The 15,107-nt window shown below is 51.9% G+C and overlaps 1 protein-coding gene across 1 annotated transcript; it reads right to left on the minus strand.

Moving 5' to 3' along the window:
* Positions 1-1,547: 1,547 nt before the first annotated feature.
* Positions 1,548-10,895, minus strand: LOC142882622 (protein shisa-6-like; the record flags this gene model as incomplete). The annotated part of the gene is made up of 5 exons (XM_076017419.1): positions 10,780-10,895; positions 9,613-10,439; positions 4,867-5,015; positions 2,081-2,176; positions 1,548-1,616 (listed from the first exon to the last, which is right to left on the minus strand). Coding segments are annotated over exons 2-5 (895 nt in total), but the record flags the coding sequence as incomplete, so codon positions are not given.
* Positions 10,896-15,107: the final 4,212 nt, after the last annotated feature.

A 15,107-nucleotide genomic window follows, 5' to 3' on the forward strand; every position in this document is an offset into this window, starting at 1 on the left:
AAAAAAAGGAAAAAGGGACCGAAAAGCCGAGAGTTCTGCTTCTCGCTCGACGACTCGTGTTTTTTTTGTTTTGTTGTTTTTTTTTGTTTTTATTTTTATGAGTCTGTCGCACAAATCAGCCAGACCATTCGAGTCGCCGCAGAGGTGAAACTTCACCAATGAAACCGTCCTCGTCTGTTCTTCTCTCCCTGCAATCACCACTGGCTTTCAAGAATTATTTTTTCAACCCTTTGATTCTTCTGCTGGTTGCAGAAGTCCTTTGTGACATCACAAAGGGCACACCGAGATCACCAGTTCGACTCCTCGCAGATCACGCAGCAAGGAAGAGGAAGAGGAGGAGGAGCAGCAGGAGGAGGAGGAAGAGGAGAAGGAGGAGGAAGAGGAGGAGTAGGAGGAAGAGGAGGAGGAGAAAAAGAAGGGGGAGGTGGAGGACAAGGTGGAGGAGGAGAAGGAGATGAAGGAGGAGGAAGAGGAGGAGGAGAAGAAGAAAAAGAAGGGGGAGGTGGAGGACGAGGAGGAGAAGAAGGAGGAGGAGGAGGAGGAAGAGGAGGAGGAGAGGGAGGAGATGAAGGAGGAGGAAGAGGAGGAGGAGAAGAAGAAAAAGAAGGGGGAGGTAGAGGACGAGGAGGAGAAGAAGGAGGAGGAGGAGGAGGAAGAGGAGGAGGAGGACAGGAAGGAGGAGGAAGAGGAGGAGAAGAAGGAGGAAGAGGAGGAGGAGAAGAAAGAGGAGGAGGAGTGAAGGAGGAGGAAGAGGAGGAGGAGAAGAAAGAGGAGGAGGAGTGAAGGAGGAAGAGGAGGAATAAGATCCCAGTTTGTTCTGCATCTCAAGCAGCTTCGACGCCTCTGACTCAGAGCGAGCAGCTGCTGCACGACGGCAGCTGCTCGCCGATGTCGGTGGTGGGTGGGTGTGCGGGGGGGCAAGGTGTGGCAGAAGGGGGCGGGGCCTCGTCAAACCAACGGGCAGGTAGTTGGCTGCAGCGGCTGCATGGGCTCCTGCGTTGTTGCAGCGCATCAATATTAATGTCGGCGGCGGCAGCTGAGTTGAGCAGCTCGTTAGCGTCCACGGATCTGTTTGTACTGTTTGCTTTGACTGCGGCGCTACACACACACACACACACACACACACACAGTTCACACTCAGGGCAAAGCTGTGATCCGTCATCTTTTTTTTTTTTTTTTTTTTTCAATTCTCAATTTCAGCAGTTTTGCAGCAGTTTGAGGGGAAAAAAATAAAATCAAAATGAATAAAAAGTTATGGCCAGGGGAAAAAAAGACAGGAAGTAAAAGCTCCTGATAGCTTTTGGTTCACAGGGGTGTCGCTGATTAGCATCAAGTCTGGGCTGAACCGCTAGACTTTGGAAGAAGGTCAAAAGGTCAAAAGGTCAGGGACCTTGCTGTGACCTCAGACGCAGCATGCACTCAGTCACCTTCACCACAAAAAAAAAAAAACAGTCGGCGGGAGCCAGCAGGAAGCACACAGGGAGTGTGTGTGTGTGTGTGTGTGTGTGTGTGTGTGTGTGTGTGTGTGTGTGTTCCGGTGGACGTACCGTAAGACATGGGCATGTCCAGATCGGCCTGCCAAGACAGCTGACCCGACTCGTCGATGGAGTGCTGCGCTGTGGGAGCAACGACAACAGACCCGCTGTTTACAACCCGCTGTTTACAACCCGCTGTTTACAACCCGCTGTTTAAAGCCCGCTGCTCTCAGCGCCGTCCAGCAGGAGGCGCCGATCACCTTCTGGCTGCCGGCCCGGCCGGGAAGCACCGGCCGGCTTGTCATTGGCAGCGTGGATTAAATTCAGCCATGATAAGTCCGTCTGTGTGTGTGTGTGTGTGTGTGTGTGTGTGTGTGTGTGCGTGTGTGTGTGTGTGTGTGTGTGTGTGTGTGTGTGTGTGTGTGCGCTCCTTCACAGTGCATAATGACTCCAGGTGGCATCTTGCAAAACTTCCACTGAGCAAAAACAAAACTTGCGTTATTGTGTGTGTGTGTGTGTGTGTGTGCGCGTGTGTGTGTGTGTGTGTGTGTCAGAGCGACGTGGCGACGCAGCAGGACGCCGAGCCGCTGACGAGACGTTCTCACCTTTCAAAGGTCCTCGGCCGATCGTCACAAAGCCGGACGAGATGAAGTTGTGCATCTCCTGCATCCCACTGCGCAGGTTCTCTTTACCGTAGTGACCTGAGACACACACACACACACACACACACACACACACACACACACACACACACACACACACGGAGGTGAGGACGTGGATGGAGTGAATATTTGATGTGCTCTAAAGGTAATGGGCAGAGGCCTCCAGCTTCAGAAAAGGAAGTCAATGTGAAAATGGCAGCAAACAAAAAAAAAAGTTGCATTCTATCGTTTGGCCAGAAGGGGCCGCCAATGTTGGTTGCAGAAAGATTAAAAATGTTACATTTATTACCTCAAATTCTTCATTTTTTTTTTTTATTATTCTCCTACTGTCTATGTACTATTTTATAAACTGATTTGCTGGTGAATGGGTTTACTAAAGGCATAAATAAACTACTCATCTATCTATCTATCTATCTATCATCACACCCTTACAAACTGGTTACAGAGTGTCTGTTGGTCTAAATCGTGGGCGGGGCAAAAACGCTGCTTCACGACTCCTCACAGTTTCAAAGCCAGCCAGCAGCTCCAGGTGGCGCCGCTGACCCGTGAAATCCACCCTCTAGTTCTTCAGAACCAGTGTGGCGATGTCACCGTGAATGCGCCCACCATCAGCACCATCAGACAGTCAGTCAGTGATTGGGACCTGATTCTGCAGCCATTCCGACAGGACGCCCGGTGGTCCTTCCAGAAGCTTCCATCAGAAGCTCGCCTCCTCATTTCACGGCTGACTTGACTTCTCGCCGTCCAGACGAACTCGGCGGCGTGGCGTGGCGTCGCGAGGTGGAAGACACTCTGTTTTTTTGTTTTGTTTTTTCAGACGCCGATAAATTGAAGCGATAAACTCTCCCACTGTCTGGGACGATTCAGTCCATCAGCGGCACAACAGGTTTAATATCCAATCTGGAACACGGAACGAGAAGCTCGTCTCGTAAAAATCCACAGAAGGAAAAATATAACCGCCCCGGAAAAAAAAAGTATTAGAAGAAGAAAAGAAAAAAAAAAAAAAAATCACACATTTTTAAATGCAAATTGGCCGTGCAGGTTTTCTCCCGCTGCGTCGGGGAGATGAATGCACGTGTTTGGGAATGTTTCACGCTGCTGATTCACTTCCTGGTTACAGCTTTTTGGAAATACATCACAAAAAACATCATGACCGTGGATTCCATATCAGCTCCAGATAGGTAGATAGGTAGATAGGTAGATAGAGAGATAGAGAGATAGATAGATGGATAGATGGATAGCTGGAGGGATCTGTAACCAGATTCTCAGGAATAAATACTGCACTGAATATCATTTTACTCCATATTCTTATTAAATTGCCTCTCCTGCAGCAGCAGCAGCAGCACAGAAACTCGTTGTTTCGTTTTCAAATCGCCGTCACAGATTCCTCATTAAATATTGAGTCACGTTGGCCAACGCACACACACACACACATGCACACATGCGCGCACCTTCACTGAACTTTCCGATCCATCACGTTTGGCTGAAACACGCTGGAGATTTACGGCCGACGAGCTGAAAACCGCCGTCTGTTTGACGTTTTAAAAAATAAAGACGCGGTCGGGGAACATCTGCGCTGGCGACCGGTTCGGCCGCCTAATCAACTCTGCTCTGCCGGAACGTCGCCTCCTAATGGCCTGGCTGCCACACATCAGTCATATAAATTGTAAATAATCTTCCTGCTGCAGCAAAAGAAAAAAAGAAAGAGAAAGCTGCTGCTGCTGCTGCTGCTGCTGCTGCCGCCGCTGATGATGACAGACGGACGGATTGGCCGCTGACGCCAGAGTATCAAATCTGGGACGCCGTGCCGGCTTGGTTGCCAGTTGATCCCCGGAGCAGAGATCCGGATAAAAGTACGAGGGACACAGCCGAATTAACTCCGGACAAAAAAAGAAAGAAAGAAAGAAAGAACGAAAAAAAATCCTCGGTGGTGCGGCAGCAAGGACGATAATTTGCATCTCAATTCGGAGCCGCTGCTGAGTCGGCTTATTGGAGGGCGGCGAAGGGTTGGCGGGCGAGGGGGCGGCGGCCTCAGGATTTATATTTCCCTCACACAATCTATTTTCAGGAAGAAGGAACGAGGGGAAAAAAAACGCTAAAGACTCTGAGCGCGTTGGTCTATTTTAGTAGCCGTCAATCAAAAGGCAGCATCAGGCCACGCTGAGCGTCAAACACGGGGCCCGAGGGCCACAACCGGCCCGCCGCGCCATGTCAAGAGGTCCAGCAGAGCTTAAAAGGTGCCTGAAAAAAAACAAACTACCAGCCACATTTCAATCAAAGTGGAGTCAAATAATCTCCAAAATGCCCAAGATGAGAAAAATGGATCAGAATGAAGGAAACTCAGTGAAGGTTGAGAACTAAACTATTGTAATATTTTTTTGTTTTTTGTTTTTTGCTGATTGATTGTCTTTGTTTTCAACTCATTATGAACAAAATTGTAAATTTTGCATCACTTGTGAAACTGCGGCCGCACTCGTTCCAGCCTCCTGTGCTGCAGGGGGCGCTGTGGCAGGAACAAACGCTTCCGTGCGTCCCTGTGGCGTTGTTTGCGCTGACAATGTCGCAGCTTTCTGATGCATCTCATTGCAAGTTGAAAATAATACAACATTGGTGACTTCATCAATAATAATCAATCACGATGAAATAACGATTGTGTATCTTTCCTGAGTGGAGGTGTTTGGTGCAGTCTGAGGGCCACCGTGGCGCCGGCTCAGTCGTCGGGAACCTACCGTGGCCGCTGCGGACCGGCGTGTAGTGGTTCTTGGAGGAGCGGACCGGCGTCTCGTCTTTGGGCGACCCGTCGATGACGGCCAGGTTCTCGTGCTCGTACTGGGAGGCGGAAACTGGTCCCTGCTGCCTGAGGATGTCGGCCAGCGCTCTGCCCAGAGAGAGAGAGAGAGAGAGAGAGAGAGAGAGAGAGAGAGAGAGAGAGGGAGAGAGAGAGAGAGAGAGAGAGAGAGGGAGAGTTAGGGAGTGACTTCCTCATTTACTTTGCACCACTTTTCAGAATCATAAAGGTTGGATTGCAGAAGAAATCCCAATTACACTCCCGGGGTCGCCGGCTGCACGGCGCTCAGACCACTGGACCGCTGGACCGCTGGACCGCTGCAGCCGCTTTAATAATCTGGAAACTCGTCAAGCGACCGACTGAATGAAAGCCATAATTCAGCCGCCAGTCGTCCGAGCGTCTCCACTGTTCTTCTGGAAGGAAGCGAGAGGCGCTGAAAGTGTGTCAATGTCAACCGGGAGCTGGCGCACCGTCCACTTCTGCACCCACGTGCGTGTGTGTGTGTGTGTGTGTGTGTGTGTGTGTGTGTGTGTGTGTGTGTGTGTGTGTGTGACTTTGGGAGATTCGCTGCGTATTAATAGCGCTGGCCCTCCAGGAGGAGGACGGAGCTGCGAAGCCGCTTGCTTTCCGCTGACAGAGGCGACCTGGTTCTGCGCCGTCCCAGCGGGCGGCTGGGAGGAGCAGCAGGTACAGTGAGACGCTTCAACTAATCAGGATGAGTGACACTCAGCGACAGACGGGGGGGGATGTGAAAATGGACAATCAGTGGGTTTTTTTTTTCTTTTGCGGCTGATTCTGATGTTTGATGACGAGAACAAAGGAAAGTTGAGCTTCTCCGTCTTTGTGGGGTCACAGCAGCTCCGAGCAAACTGGACTTCTTTTTGGGTTTCTGTCTGGTCTGAATGTCTCGCGTCTTATCAAGAACACACACATTCCAGAACCAGCAGCTTCTGACTGCCAATATCATATAAAAGTCCCGATATTGGGCTCAGTACGTCGTCCCAGAATCCAGTGGAGCGTCTCTAAATAATTCAATGACCCAAAAAAAAAACCCAACCTCCCTCTGCAGACCTCCAGAAACAACATCTCAAACCATCTGTCTCGCTGTTTGTCAGTTCCCAGTCTAGACGCAGCGAGCTCCGCTCCGATTGGTCCATTCCCTGTGGCAAGTGCCAGCTGAAAATTAAAAATAATAATTAATTAATTAATTAATTAAATACTCTCATCTGATCCTGACAGTCGATGTCCCGAAGATCCTCGCTAACGAAGATCCTCGCTGCTTCACCAACACCGAGGACCCTTCAGCACCACTTCTGAGGTGTTGAGGTTCTATCTACAGAGAAAAGGCAGAACCTCTCGTTTGATGACATTCGAGCAGACGGTCCCTTCTTGGACTTTTCACTTTTTATTTTTAGCAGGAGAACTGAGTGCGGGACCTTCAGCACATCTTTGGGCTCGGCGCTCTGCCGTCCACCTCCAGCGTCTGCGGCCTGCAACCGGAGAACAAAGCGGCTCGCTCAACCCCCACCTTCACCACCGCAACCCCTGCAACCCCCCCCCCCCCCAACCCCCCACCCCCCTCTTCTGGCACGGAACCGCATCTCTGTTTTTTTAGCCTCTCTGCAGCAGCCGATCGATACCAGGCCCATTCAAAAAAAAAAAAAGGAAAAAAAACAGCGGTCTGAGCTCTCTGGCGGCGTTTCTTGTGTTTCGGTGAAGGTCACGGAGCAAACAGCAAAGGTCTGCCAGCGGCTCAGTATTCCGCTCGCAGCTCTCCCGCCCTCGGCGGCCCCGACCGGCCCGGAGGCCACGTTTCATCAGAGCACCGCGGAAATGAAGAGCGGCTCGGAGGAGGAGAAGATCGGCGCTCCTTCACAGGGCCGGGGGAACGTTGTTATTACCGTTATGAAGATATAATCCTCCTGCGGCACCTGTGTTCAGCCTCAGCCATCTGTGTGTGTGTGTGTGTGTGTGTGTGTGTGTGTGTGTGTGTGTGTGTGTGTGTGTGGCCTGGTTTCCTCTGCAACGGGAGGCGGCTTGTCCCAAAATTGTGACTTCAGGAAGGTGATAAAACTAGGTGATAAACTGCGATGGTAACATCAGCAGGTGGAAGTAGAGACGCAACGTGGCAGAAGACGTAGAAGAAGACAAAGTTACACAGCGGGAAAAAGGAATTCCTCGCACTTTCAGCAACGTTCCTGCTCGTCGAGGCAAAGAAACTCTTCTTGAAACAGTTGACCGAGTTCAGCGCTCCAGTAACCAAGTCACGCATCCGTCTTCAATCACTCAGAGGTCTCATCACGTACAGTCGCTCTCGCCGATACTAATTTCCTCGTGGATTGGACTTTTGATGGGCCTGGTGTCTCAGCGGGAGGTCGGACTCCACCGTCTCCTCCGATTCAAACTAAAAAAAAAAAATTTGCTGCGTCATGATTTTCATCCGGCCGTTTTCGCCACATAAAGAGCCCTGCGGCGTCTCGGGAGTCCGGATAGATATTAAAAAGCTGAGTGCCGACTTCTCAGAGCACACAGGATGCCCCCCCCACCCCACCCCCCCCACCCCGGGGTGAGCATCAATCTCCAACTGATCATCTGCTCAGACAACGAGGCCGCATTCTTTCTGGACTTTTCCCATTGTGAGAAATGAAAAAAAGAGGAACAGTGTGACAGTTTGTCTGAGTAAGACGGCTGACTAATCATTCGTGACTTTCCCCTCAGGGAGGAGCTGCTGGTGCAAAGGTTTAAAGGACAAATACGACAAAATATTTCAGTTTATTAAACGTCAAGGGAGAAAAAAAAAAGAGCAAATATCGCCATTTTACAGAGCAAGCAAAACGTCACAATGTCTCGAGCAGGAAGTGACATCACAACGCTGGCCTATAGTGGCAGGATGTGAACCCGCTGTCCCCTTTCTCATGACACAGCTTTGGCAGCAGACGTTAATGACGCTAATGAGCTAAGTCTTACTAAAACACGGAAGAAAAATCGACAAAAATCTACTGCAACGGTCAGTGTTGTAGTTTGCTGCTGCTGCTGCTGCTGCTGCTACGCCAGAGGACGTGCTAGGAGCTCAAAAACTACGACCCCTAGTGGTGGAAACTACAGACGCTTTCAACCCTGAGCGTCACGCGACACTCAGTTCTATTCACAGCTTGGAATCAACGCGGGACGTCCTCCTCGGTCCAACACCGAGCGAGATCTCCCTCAACGCGCCTCTTCCTGCAGTTCAGCCTTTTGCCCACGGGGGTCAGAGCAGAGCGCGGAAGGCAGTTTTACGAAAACATTGCCGCAACTCCATCAGACTTTGACATTTACATTGTGCCTCCGCGCACAATTTCATCAACACAGTTTTTTTTGTTTTTTTTAGCAGCACTGTCCCTTTAAGGTTTTTTCTTCCTTTTGCTTGTTTGTTTCTCCGCCGAGAGAAACTCATTTTCCAAAGAGCAAGTTGTGCAAAACTCCGCCTCGCCTCCTGTGATGTGCTGTTTGCTTTTGCCGGGGAGGCTGAGGTGGAGAAGCAGATAGCGGCAAGTCGCGCGCAAAAAAATAATAAAAACAGTTAAAAGCAATAATTGTGTGGCTGCTGATAAGAAAACACCCCCAGGGTTGGGTTGGGGTTTTTCTTTTGCCCTCCCTCCGTCACATCTCTGATGGAACGGCTGCAGGAAACCTTTTCACGCCTCCCTTCACGCACATCAAGCCGTCCGCACGTCGGGACGCCACGGGACAGGACGCCACGGGTCACATGACCGCCGTGAAGGAAGCCCCTCCCACCGCCATGCGCCGTCAGTCTGACCGGCTCTCGGTGGCATTTACGCCGAACCCTGCGGAGAGGAGGAGGGGGAGGGGGAGGGGGCGGGGACGAGGCGGTGGCTCGGCCTCCTGGGAAGGACGCGGCGACGGGACGAGTTTTACAACCGTGACATTTGTTCGTAACCACGGCGGTGGATTGGACCGGAGCTGCGAGCCCGCCGGCGAGACGAGAGACGTTCAAGAGCTCAGAGATGAAACGGAGAAAACTGTTGCCTGCAAAGCCGACTGTTGCCAATTTCAGTTTCCACCAACAACCCTGCCAGTCAACTCTCCTTGAAAGTACACACGTTTGTCTTTGACATCCTCTGATTGACTATATATGAAGGTGGGCGGAGTCGTGGTGATGTCACCCACTGGTGCTGAAGGCCTGCAGGTTGGTTGGTTTTCACGGACGACAGACAAACAGAAGATTCTACAATTGGACGTGTGGGTGATAGTGGAGGTGAGCTGTGATTGGAGCGTTGAGTGCAGCGTGTGCCCCGCCCACTTGCTGGGAGGATGACAACAGGAAACTCAAGCCACACCCACAACTTGTTTTTTTTTCAAAATTAGACCGAATCAGATCAAATGAACGTGCAACCAACTTTGGCGGCTCCTGCTGGCCACAACCATAGAATGCAGGTTTTGGCACTTCAGTGTTGGCCTCTTTTGCGCCGCTCATCTTTCCATACAGTCACAACCCTGGGGGAAAAGCCCCTTATGATGTCACAAATGGCTGGTTGGACCCTTTCTAAACACGTTAAATGTGCAACAAAGCGTTGATTTTAGCAGAAAACTGCAAACACAGGGCTAAGGGTGCAGTTTTGTGGAGATCCAGTGAGACCTCCCCTCATCAGACACCCTGAGCACCTGAAGCCCTGCAGAAGATTCTCACCTGTGCACGTTCATCTCCTGCGGCGGCTTGGTGGCCCGGTCGTACGCCACCTTGGCGCAGATGCCGATGGCGATGATGAGCGCCACCACGCCGCAGCTGATGTAGACGGTGGTGTTGGTCTGGTCCAGCTCCGGGTCGTACGTGAAGCCGGTGGGCGCCGGCGAGGGCGGCTGCGTCTTCACCCAGTCGGGCGTGTTGTAGTTGTTGCAGCTGCGCTGCTCCAGCCGCTTGCCGCGGTCCGCGCAGCAGAAGCGCAGGAAGCAGCTGCCGCAGCAGAAGCGGTGGTCCGTGTTGTTGCACGCGAACTCCTTGTCGAACTGGCCGCTCACGTCGTAGTAGCCCAGGCACGTGTCGTGCTGCACGCTGGGCGCCTGCACTTGCGTGATCTTGCCCGGCGGCGGCGGAGCGGCGGCGAGCGGCAGGGCGGTGTTGCTCCCTGCCGCCTCCTTCACGCCCTGGTTCCTCCGCGGAGGCGGCTGCGGCTGCTTGTTCCTCTTGCCGGCGGCGGCGCACAGGACCCGGAGCGGCTCCAGGTGAAGCAGGAGCAGCAGGGGGAGCAGCAGCAGGTGCCTCGTCCCCATCCTTGCCGGTGGCCCCGCACTCTTCTCTCCGCTCTCCCTCCTCCTCTTACCGGGCGCAGCTCCGTGTGGGGCTCCTCATGGCGGCGGCGGCTGCTGCTCCTGCGTGGCGTGGCGCGCTCCCGGTGACGGACCCTCTTCATCCAGAGCGCAATATATTATTGTTGTTGTTTTGTTTTAATTCTATCTGGAGTAAAAGTTGTGTCCGCTGCGTAAAAGTCCTGCTGGGAATCTCCGGTACGAGGCGCGCTGAGGAGGAGAGAGATGGAAGCATGTTGGGGTGAAAACTTTCAACTGTTTTATCTCAAGGTTCCATTTTAGGGGAACCTTCCGCCACTTTCAGCACCTTGGACAGCGAAGCAGCAAAGTTCAAACGCAAACACTCGAGGACGAGTGTGGAGCTCCGGTGAAGCAGCAGGAGCTTCCAGTCTCACCGAACACCTTCATCTCCAAATACCTTCTGACTACAGCTGAAAGTTTGTCTGGCTACTTCCTTGTTGAAGCAGCAGCGACTGAGCGGTTTGGAGGAAGAAGATGAAGAACGTGAAGGAGGCAGAGGAAGAGGAAGAGGGACGTGAGGAGGACTTACCAGAGGATGGTGGCCGCTGCCGGAGCTCCCTCCGCCGCTGACACTGACTCAAAGAGCCGCAGCAGAGACAAGAGGCGAGACCCTCCCCGACCGCCCCACCCCCCTCTCTCTCTCTCTTCTCTCTCTCTCTCTCTCTCTCTCTCTCTGGCCCTCCTCCTCTCCTCTCTCTCCCTTCCTTCCTTCCATCCACTTCCTCTCTCTCTCTCTCTCTCTCTCTCTCTCTCTCTCTCTCTCTCTCTGGCCCTCCTCCTCTCCTCTCTCTCCCTTCCTTCCTTCCATCCACTTCCTCTCTCTCTCTCTCTCTCTCTCTCTCTCTCTCTCTCTCTCTCTCTCTCTCTCTCTGTAGCTGATTCAGGTAGCCCGGTTAATTAGTCCCCCACCACCACCACCAGTGTCCCTCTACACTCTGGATCGAACTACACGTCGCTTTATTGCTGTCACAGTGTGTGTGTGTGTGTGTGTGTGTGTGTGTGTGTGTGTGTGTGTGTGTGTGTGTGTGTGTTTACTCATACAACAGCACCGGAGGGGTTTGGTGGTCGAGGTCTTGCAGGATTTCACTGAGCTGCCCGCCACACGTGTTCTTCATTTATTTGCCATTAGCCCCTCCCCCTTTATTGCAGCCCTCGGAGATGCTACTGGAGAAGCCACGCCCACTGAGAAAGGAGGTAAACTGTATGTAGACCGGTGTTCATCAAGCCCCCAGAGTCCAAGGTGGCTCCATTCATTTCAATACAGTTGCTCACCCACCGCAGACGCAGAAAAAGTTTTTGACTTCCGCATCAATGGGCCCACAGAGCATGCTCAGTAGGGTCACTTCCCATCATGCCTCTGCAACTCGCATGATCTATTTTTCTGATCAGAATGGTTCTGGAGAACCTCACTTACAGACATGTCAACAATGCTTTTTGGGCCAATGGGATTTTCTTTTCGCTGCAGTACCTAGAGTGGCCACTGGGACACATCGGCACACCGCCATATTGCTAGTCCGGTATCCAGTTCTTATAACACATCCATGTGTTCGTCCTGTGAGAGAGCAGCCAACCTGCAGGCAGCTACGGCTACACCACTTAGACAAAACACTCAATGGAGGCATTTGGCAGAGTAAAACACGCTTACGAAATATTTTCCTCTACACATCGGCAGAGACGCAGACGTGCAAAAGCAGTGTGTGACGTGGTGGTTGTGTCTTCTTCAGAGTCTTCAGAGGTCTTGCGTTGACTTCACCACACTGCCCCCTGGAGGAAAACCATGTGGTTGGGCTGTGATTTTGCTTTTCAAACTTCAGACCTTGAAGCTCATCCATCCGGCACTCCGAGAAAGAAAACAAGGCTGCCGAGATTTCGTTTTCTTTTCTTTGGCTGAAAGGCTTTTTTTTCATCAAGGTGACCAACGTCGAAACCAAAGTCTGCTCTTATTACCTTGAAGAGTGTCCGGTCTTTCTGTGCCCCCCCGGTGGTCTGCCGCAGTTTAACAGCAACAATTATAAGAAAGCTTCTCCCGGTGAGGTGATTAACCGGCAGGCTGCAGATCAGATTTTAATGCCTGGTGAGAAACAGGCGCAGAGCTGTTCACACACTTTTGTTCAAGTTTATCGACTCTTAAAATGCAGCGGAGGCGGCAGATAATATTTAATGACACGTGCAAACGGAGGCCAGGAAAGTCTTTCTCACAAACCGTCACAATTTAGCACCGGCGTAAACCCTGAGCAATGCTCAGGATTCACAATCTTTCCAGGGGGTGAAGGGGACAATGACAGGAGCCACGGAGACAAAGACCTTCTCCTGAATAAGAATTGGAAAGAGTTTTGTTTAATTTTGTGTGGAAATTGAGACGTGCTCGAAAAAAAAAAAAATTGTTATCTGGCACACAAGTTCTGTCCCCTCGACTTTGCCAACAGTGAATCACTTTGTTTTGAGTCACTTTTTATTTCTACGCTGCAGTTTGACGACTGAAGAGGAGGATGCCTGGGAAACGCCTTTGGTTGTGATTTAGCGCTTTACGAATGAAAGTTGATTGATTGATGGATGGACTGACCGACTGATTGAAACAGGGCCGTCCAAAACAGCTGTAAACCTTCAGTCGGAATATTTATTGGGTTGATTTTTTTTTTTTGCCCCTGCTTCCAAAATAATACAATTGACCATGATGAGGTAGAAGGTAAAAAAAAAGAAAAGAAAATGCCACCATTGATTTGACGGTTCACTACTGAAAAGATAAAAAAAAAAAAACCTTCCGATGATCAGAAACTCTTCTGTTGAGCTTTCGTCTGATTCAGGAAGTTCAGGCCCTGTCCTTGGATTCCTGTTGGACACCTCGGAGAGAGCGGGAAGCAGCGGCCGCGTTGGCGCCTCCTGCCAACCGTTTGGCACGCAGCACTACGTAGAAATAAAGTGCGATCAACTCCGGCGGGCTCAGACGCATCACACGACAGGAAGACAAGGCGTTGCCTTTTGATGAATGTCTCCCCACGATCCGGCCGCTTCGGCAAGTCGGAGCTTGCAAATTGGGCCCCCGCCCCCCGAGTTTCACTCCGTCAGTCACAGCGAAGCCGGGTCGTCCATTAGCGGCGGCGCAGTCGGCGCTAGATCAGCAGAAAGGGGCTGACAGGTGACAGCGTCGGAGGTCGAGATGGGAGTAACGAGCCCGTTGTTCTCTTCCTCGCAAGACGGAACTCTCTGCCTCTTTAATGGAGCCTTCCGTCAGCTTCCGGCGGCTTTGCGGGAGACTCGGCCCTCTGTCCGGGAGTTGGTTCGTAGTTTGTGTCTGAGTTTCTGAAGCGTCGACGTCGCCTCTGGAGGCGCTGCTCTCACTGCGCCGCCGGGCTGTAAGAGCTTCCCCTAGCAGCCATAACGCAGAACTGCACCTTGGTGAGGTTCTCGGTGAATAAATAACCTCTTTACTGCTCGCAAAAGCATCAACACGGGAGTAAAGACGGGAAAGGGGAGGCGGGGGGGTGAAAATGAGAGGTAAATGGCTCAATGGCTCAATATTAAATATATCTAAAACTTTGGATATTTCGAGTTATTTGGAGTTCGGCATAACCGGAACTTTGCAAACACAAATCCACATTTGCACTTTCGGGACGAGCTGGATTCTGCGTCGGCGAGATGCAGCAATAAAAACACGTCTGGAAGCGGGAGACCGTCGGTGCGTGAACGTCTCCTTGTTTTTGTTCCTTCTACAAAATTCCGCAGGTAGTGGACCGTGAACGAAGCGTTTAAATTTCCCAGAATGCCTTTCAAAAGTGCGGTTACCAAATGGAAAATGTTTCTTTGTCTTTCAGCCAACAAAAGAAACACTATATGAAGTGAACTCGTGCTCACTGGCGTCAACGCAGCATAACAGCGACTGCAGACAACGTCGCCCCTGCTTGAAGGGGTGTGTCATATTTAGCCACTCCCACACCCCCTGCCCCCCCTCCCCAACCAGACGTGTCACATCGAGCCTTTACATGTTTTCCCCCTTCTCTGTTCTCTCGTCTTGTTGTTTCTCGACTCCCTGGACGTGATTTGATTTTTATTTATTTTTTTTAGTTTGTTTGTGTTGCTCAAGCAGCTGTGACCTGCCCAGACGCATTGGTGTCGGTGTGAGTTTAACGAGCGGCTGGAGGCGTCTCCTCTCCCGTCCGTCTGTCCGTCGGGAGGAAGGTGGAAGTGAACAAATACCGACGTGCAGAATGAAAGAGGGCGTCGCTGCCGTGCATCTTAATCCTGGTGCTGCAGGACGAGGAGGAGAGAGGAGGAGGAGCAGGAGCAGGAGGAGGAGGAGGAGGAGGAGGAGGAAGAGGTTTCCTTCCTCTCCATCACCGCCGGCTCACTAACGAGCGGCAGTATTAGAGGGTGTTAACAATCCAACATTTGTCTTGTTTAGCTCCACTAAAGGATGAAACTCATTTTCAAGCCGGCGCTCCAGATTGCGGAGGTCTGGTTCTTCTCCTCGTTGGTGTAATTGCGTTTTTTTGTTGTGTAGTTTTTCGTTTTTTTTGGTGTTGGTTAATTGCACCAGAAGTGATCACCTTCATCGCCGCGAGCAGCTGTGCAAAGACAACACACATAGAGGGGGGGAGGGCAGGGGTGGTGGGGGAGGACAGGGGGTGGGTGGCGGGGGGGGGGGGGGGGGGGTGCGGCACGGCGGCAGCTGCCGCAGGTGACCGCAGAAACCAATCACGCCTTCATTTTTCAGCCTTAATCGCGTCATAATTGCAGCCCGACGCTCGACGGAGCGACGAGCCCTGGCTGCTCGGCCTGCAGCTCGCAGCCCAGGTGGAGGTGGGGGAGGGGGTGAGGTGGGGGTGGGGGTGGGGGTGGGGAGCGCGGCGGCGGCGGCGA

Source organism: Nelusetta ayraudi, unplaced genomic scaffold (genome assembly GCF_046127955.1).
Source record: "Nelusetta ayraudi isolate G7.1 ecotype Tasmania unplaced genomic scaffold, CSIRO-AGI_Nayr_v1 ptg000364l, whole genome shotgun sequence".
Taxonomy (NCBI): domain Eukaryota; kingdom Metazoa; phylum Chordata; class Actinopteri; order Tetraodontiformes; family Monacanthidae; genus Nelusetta; species Nelusetta ayraudi.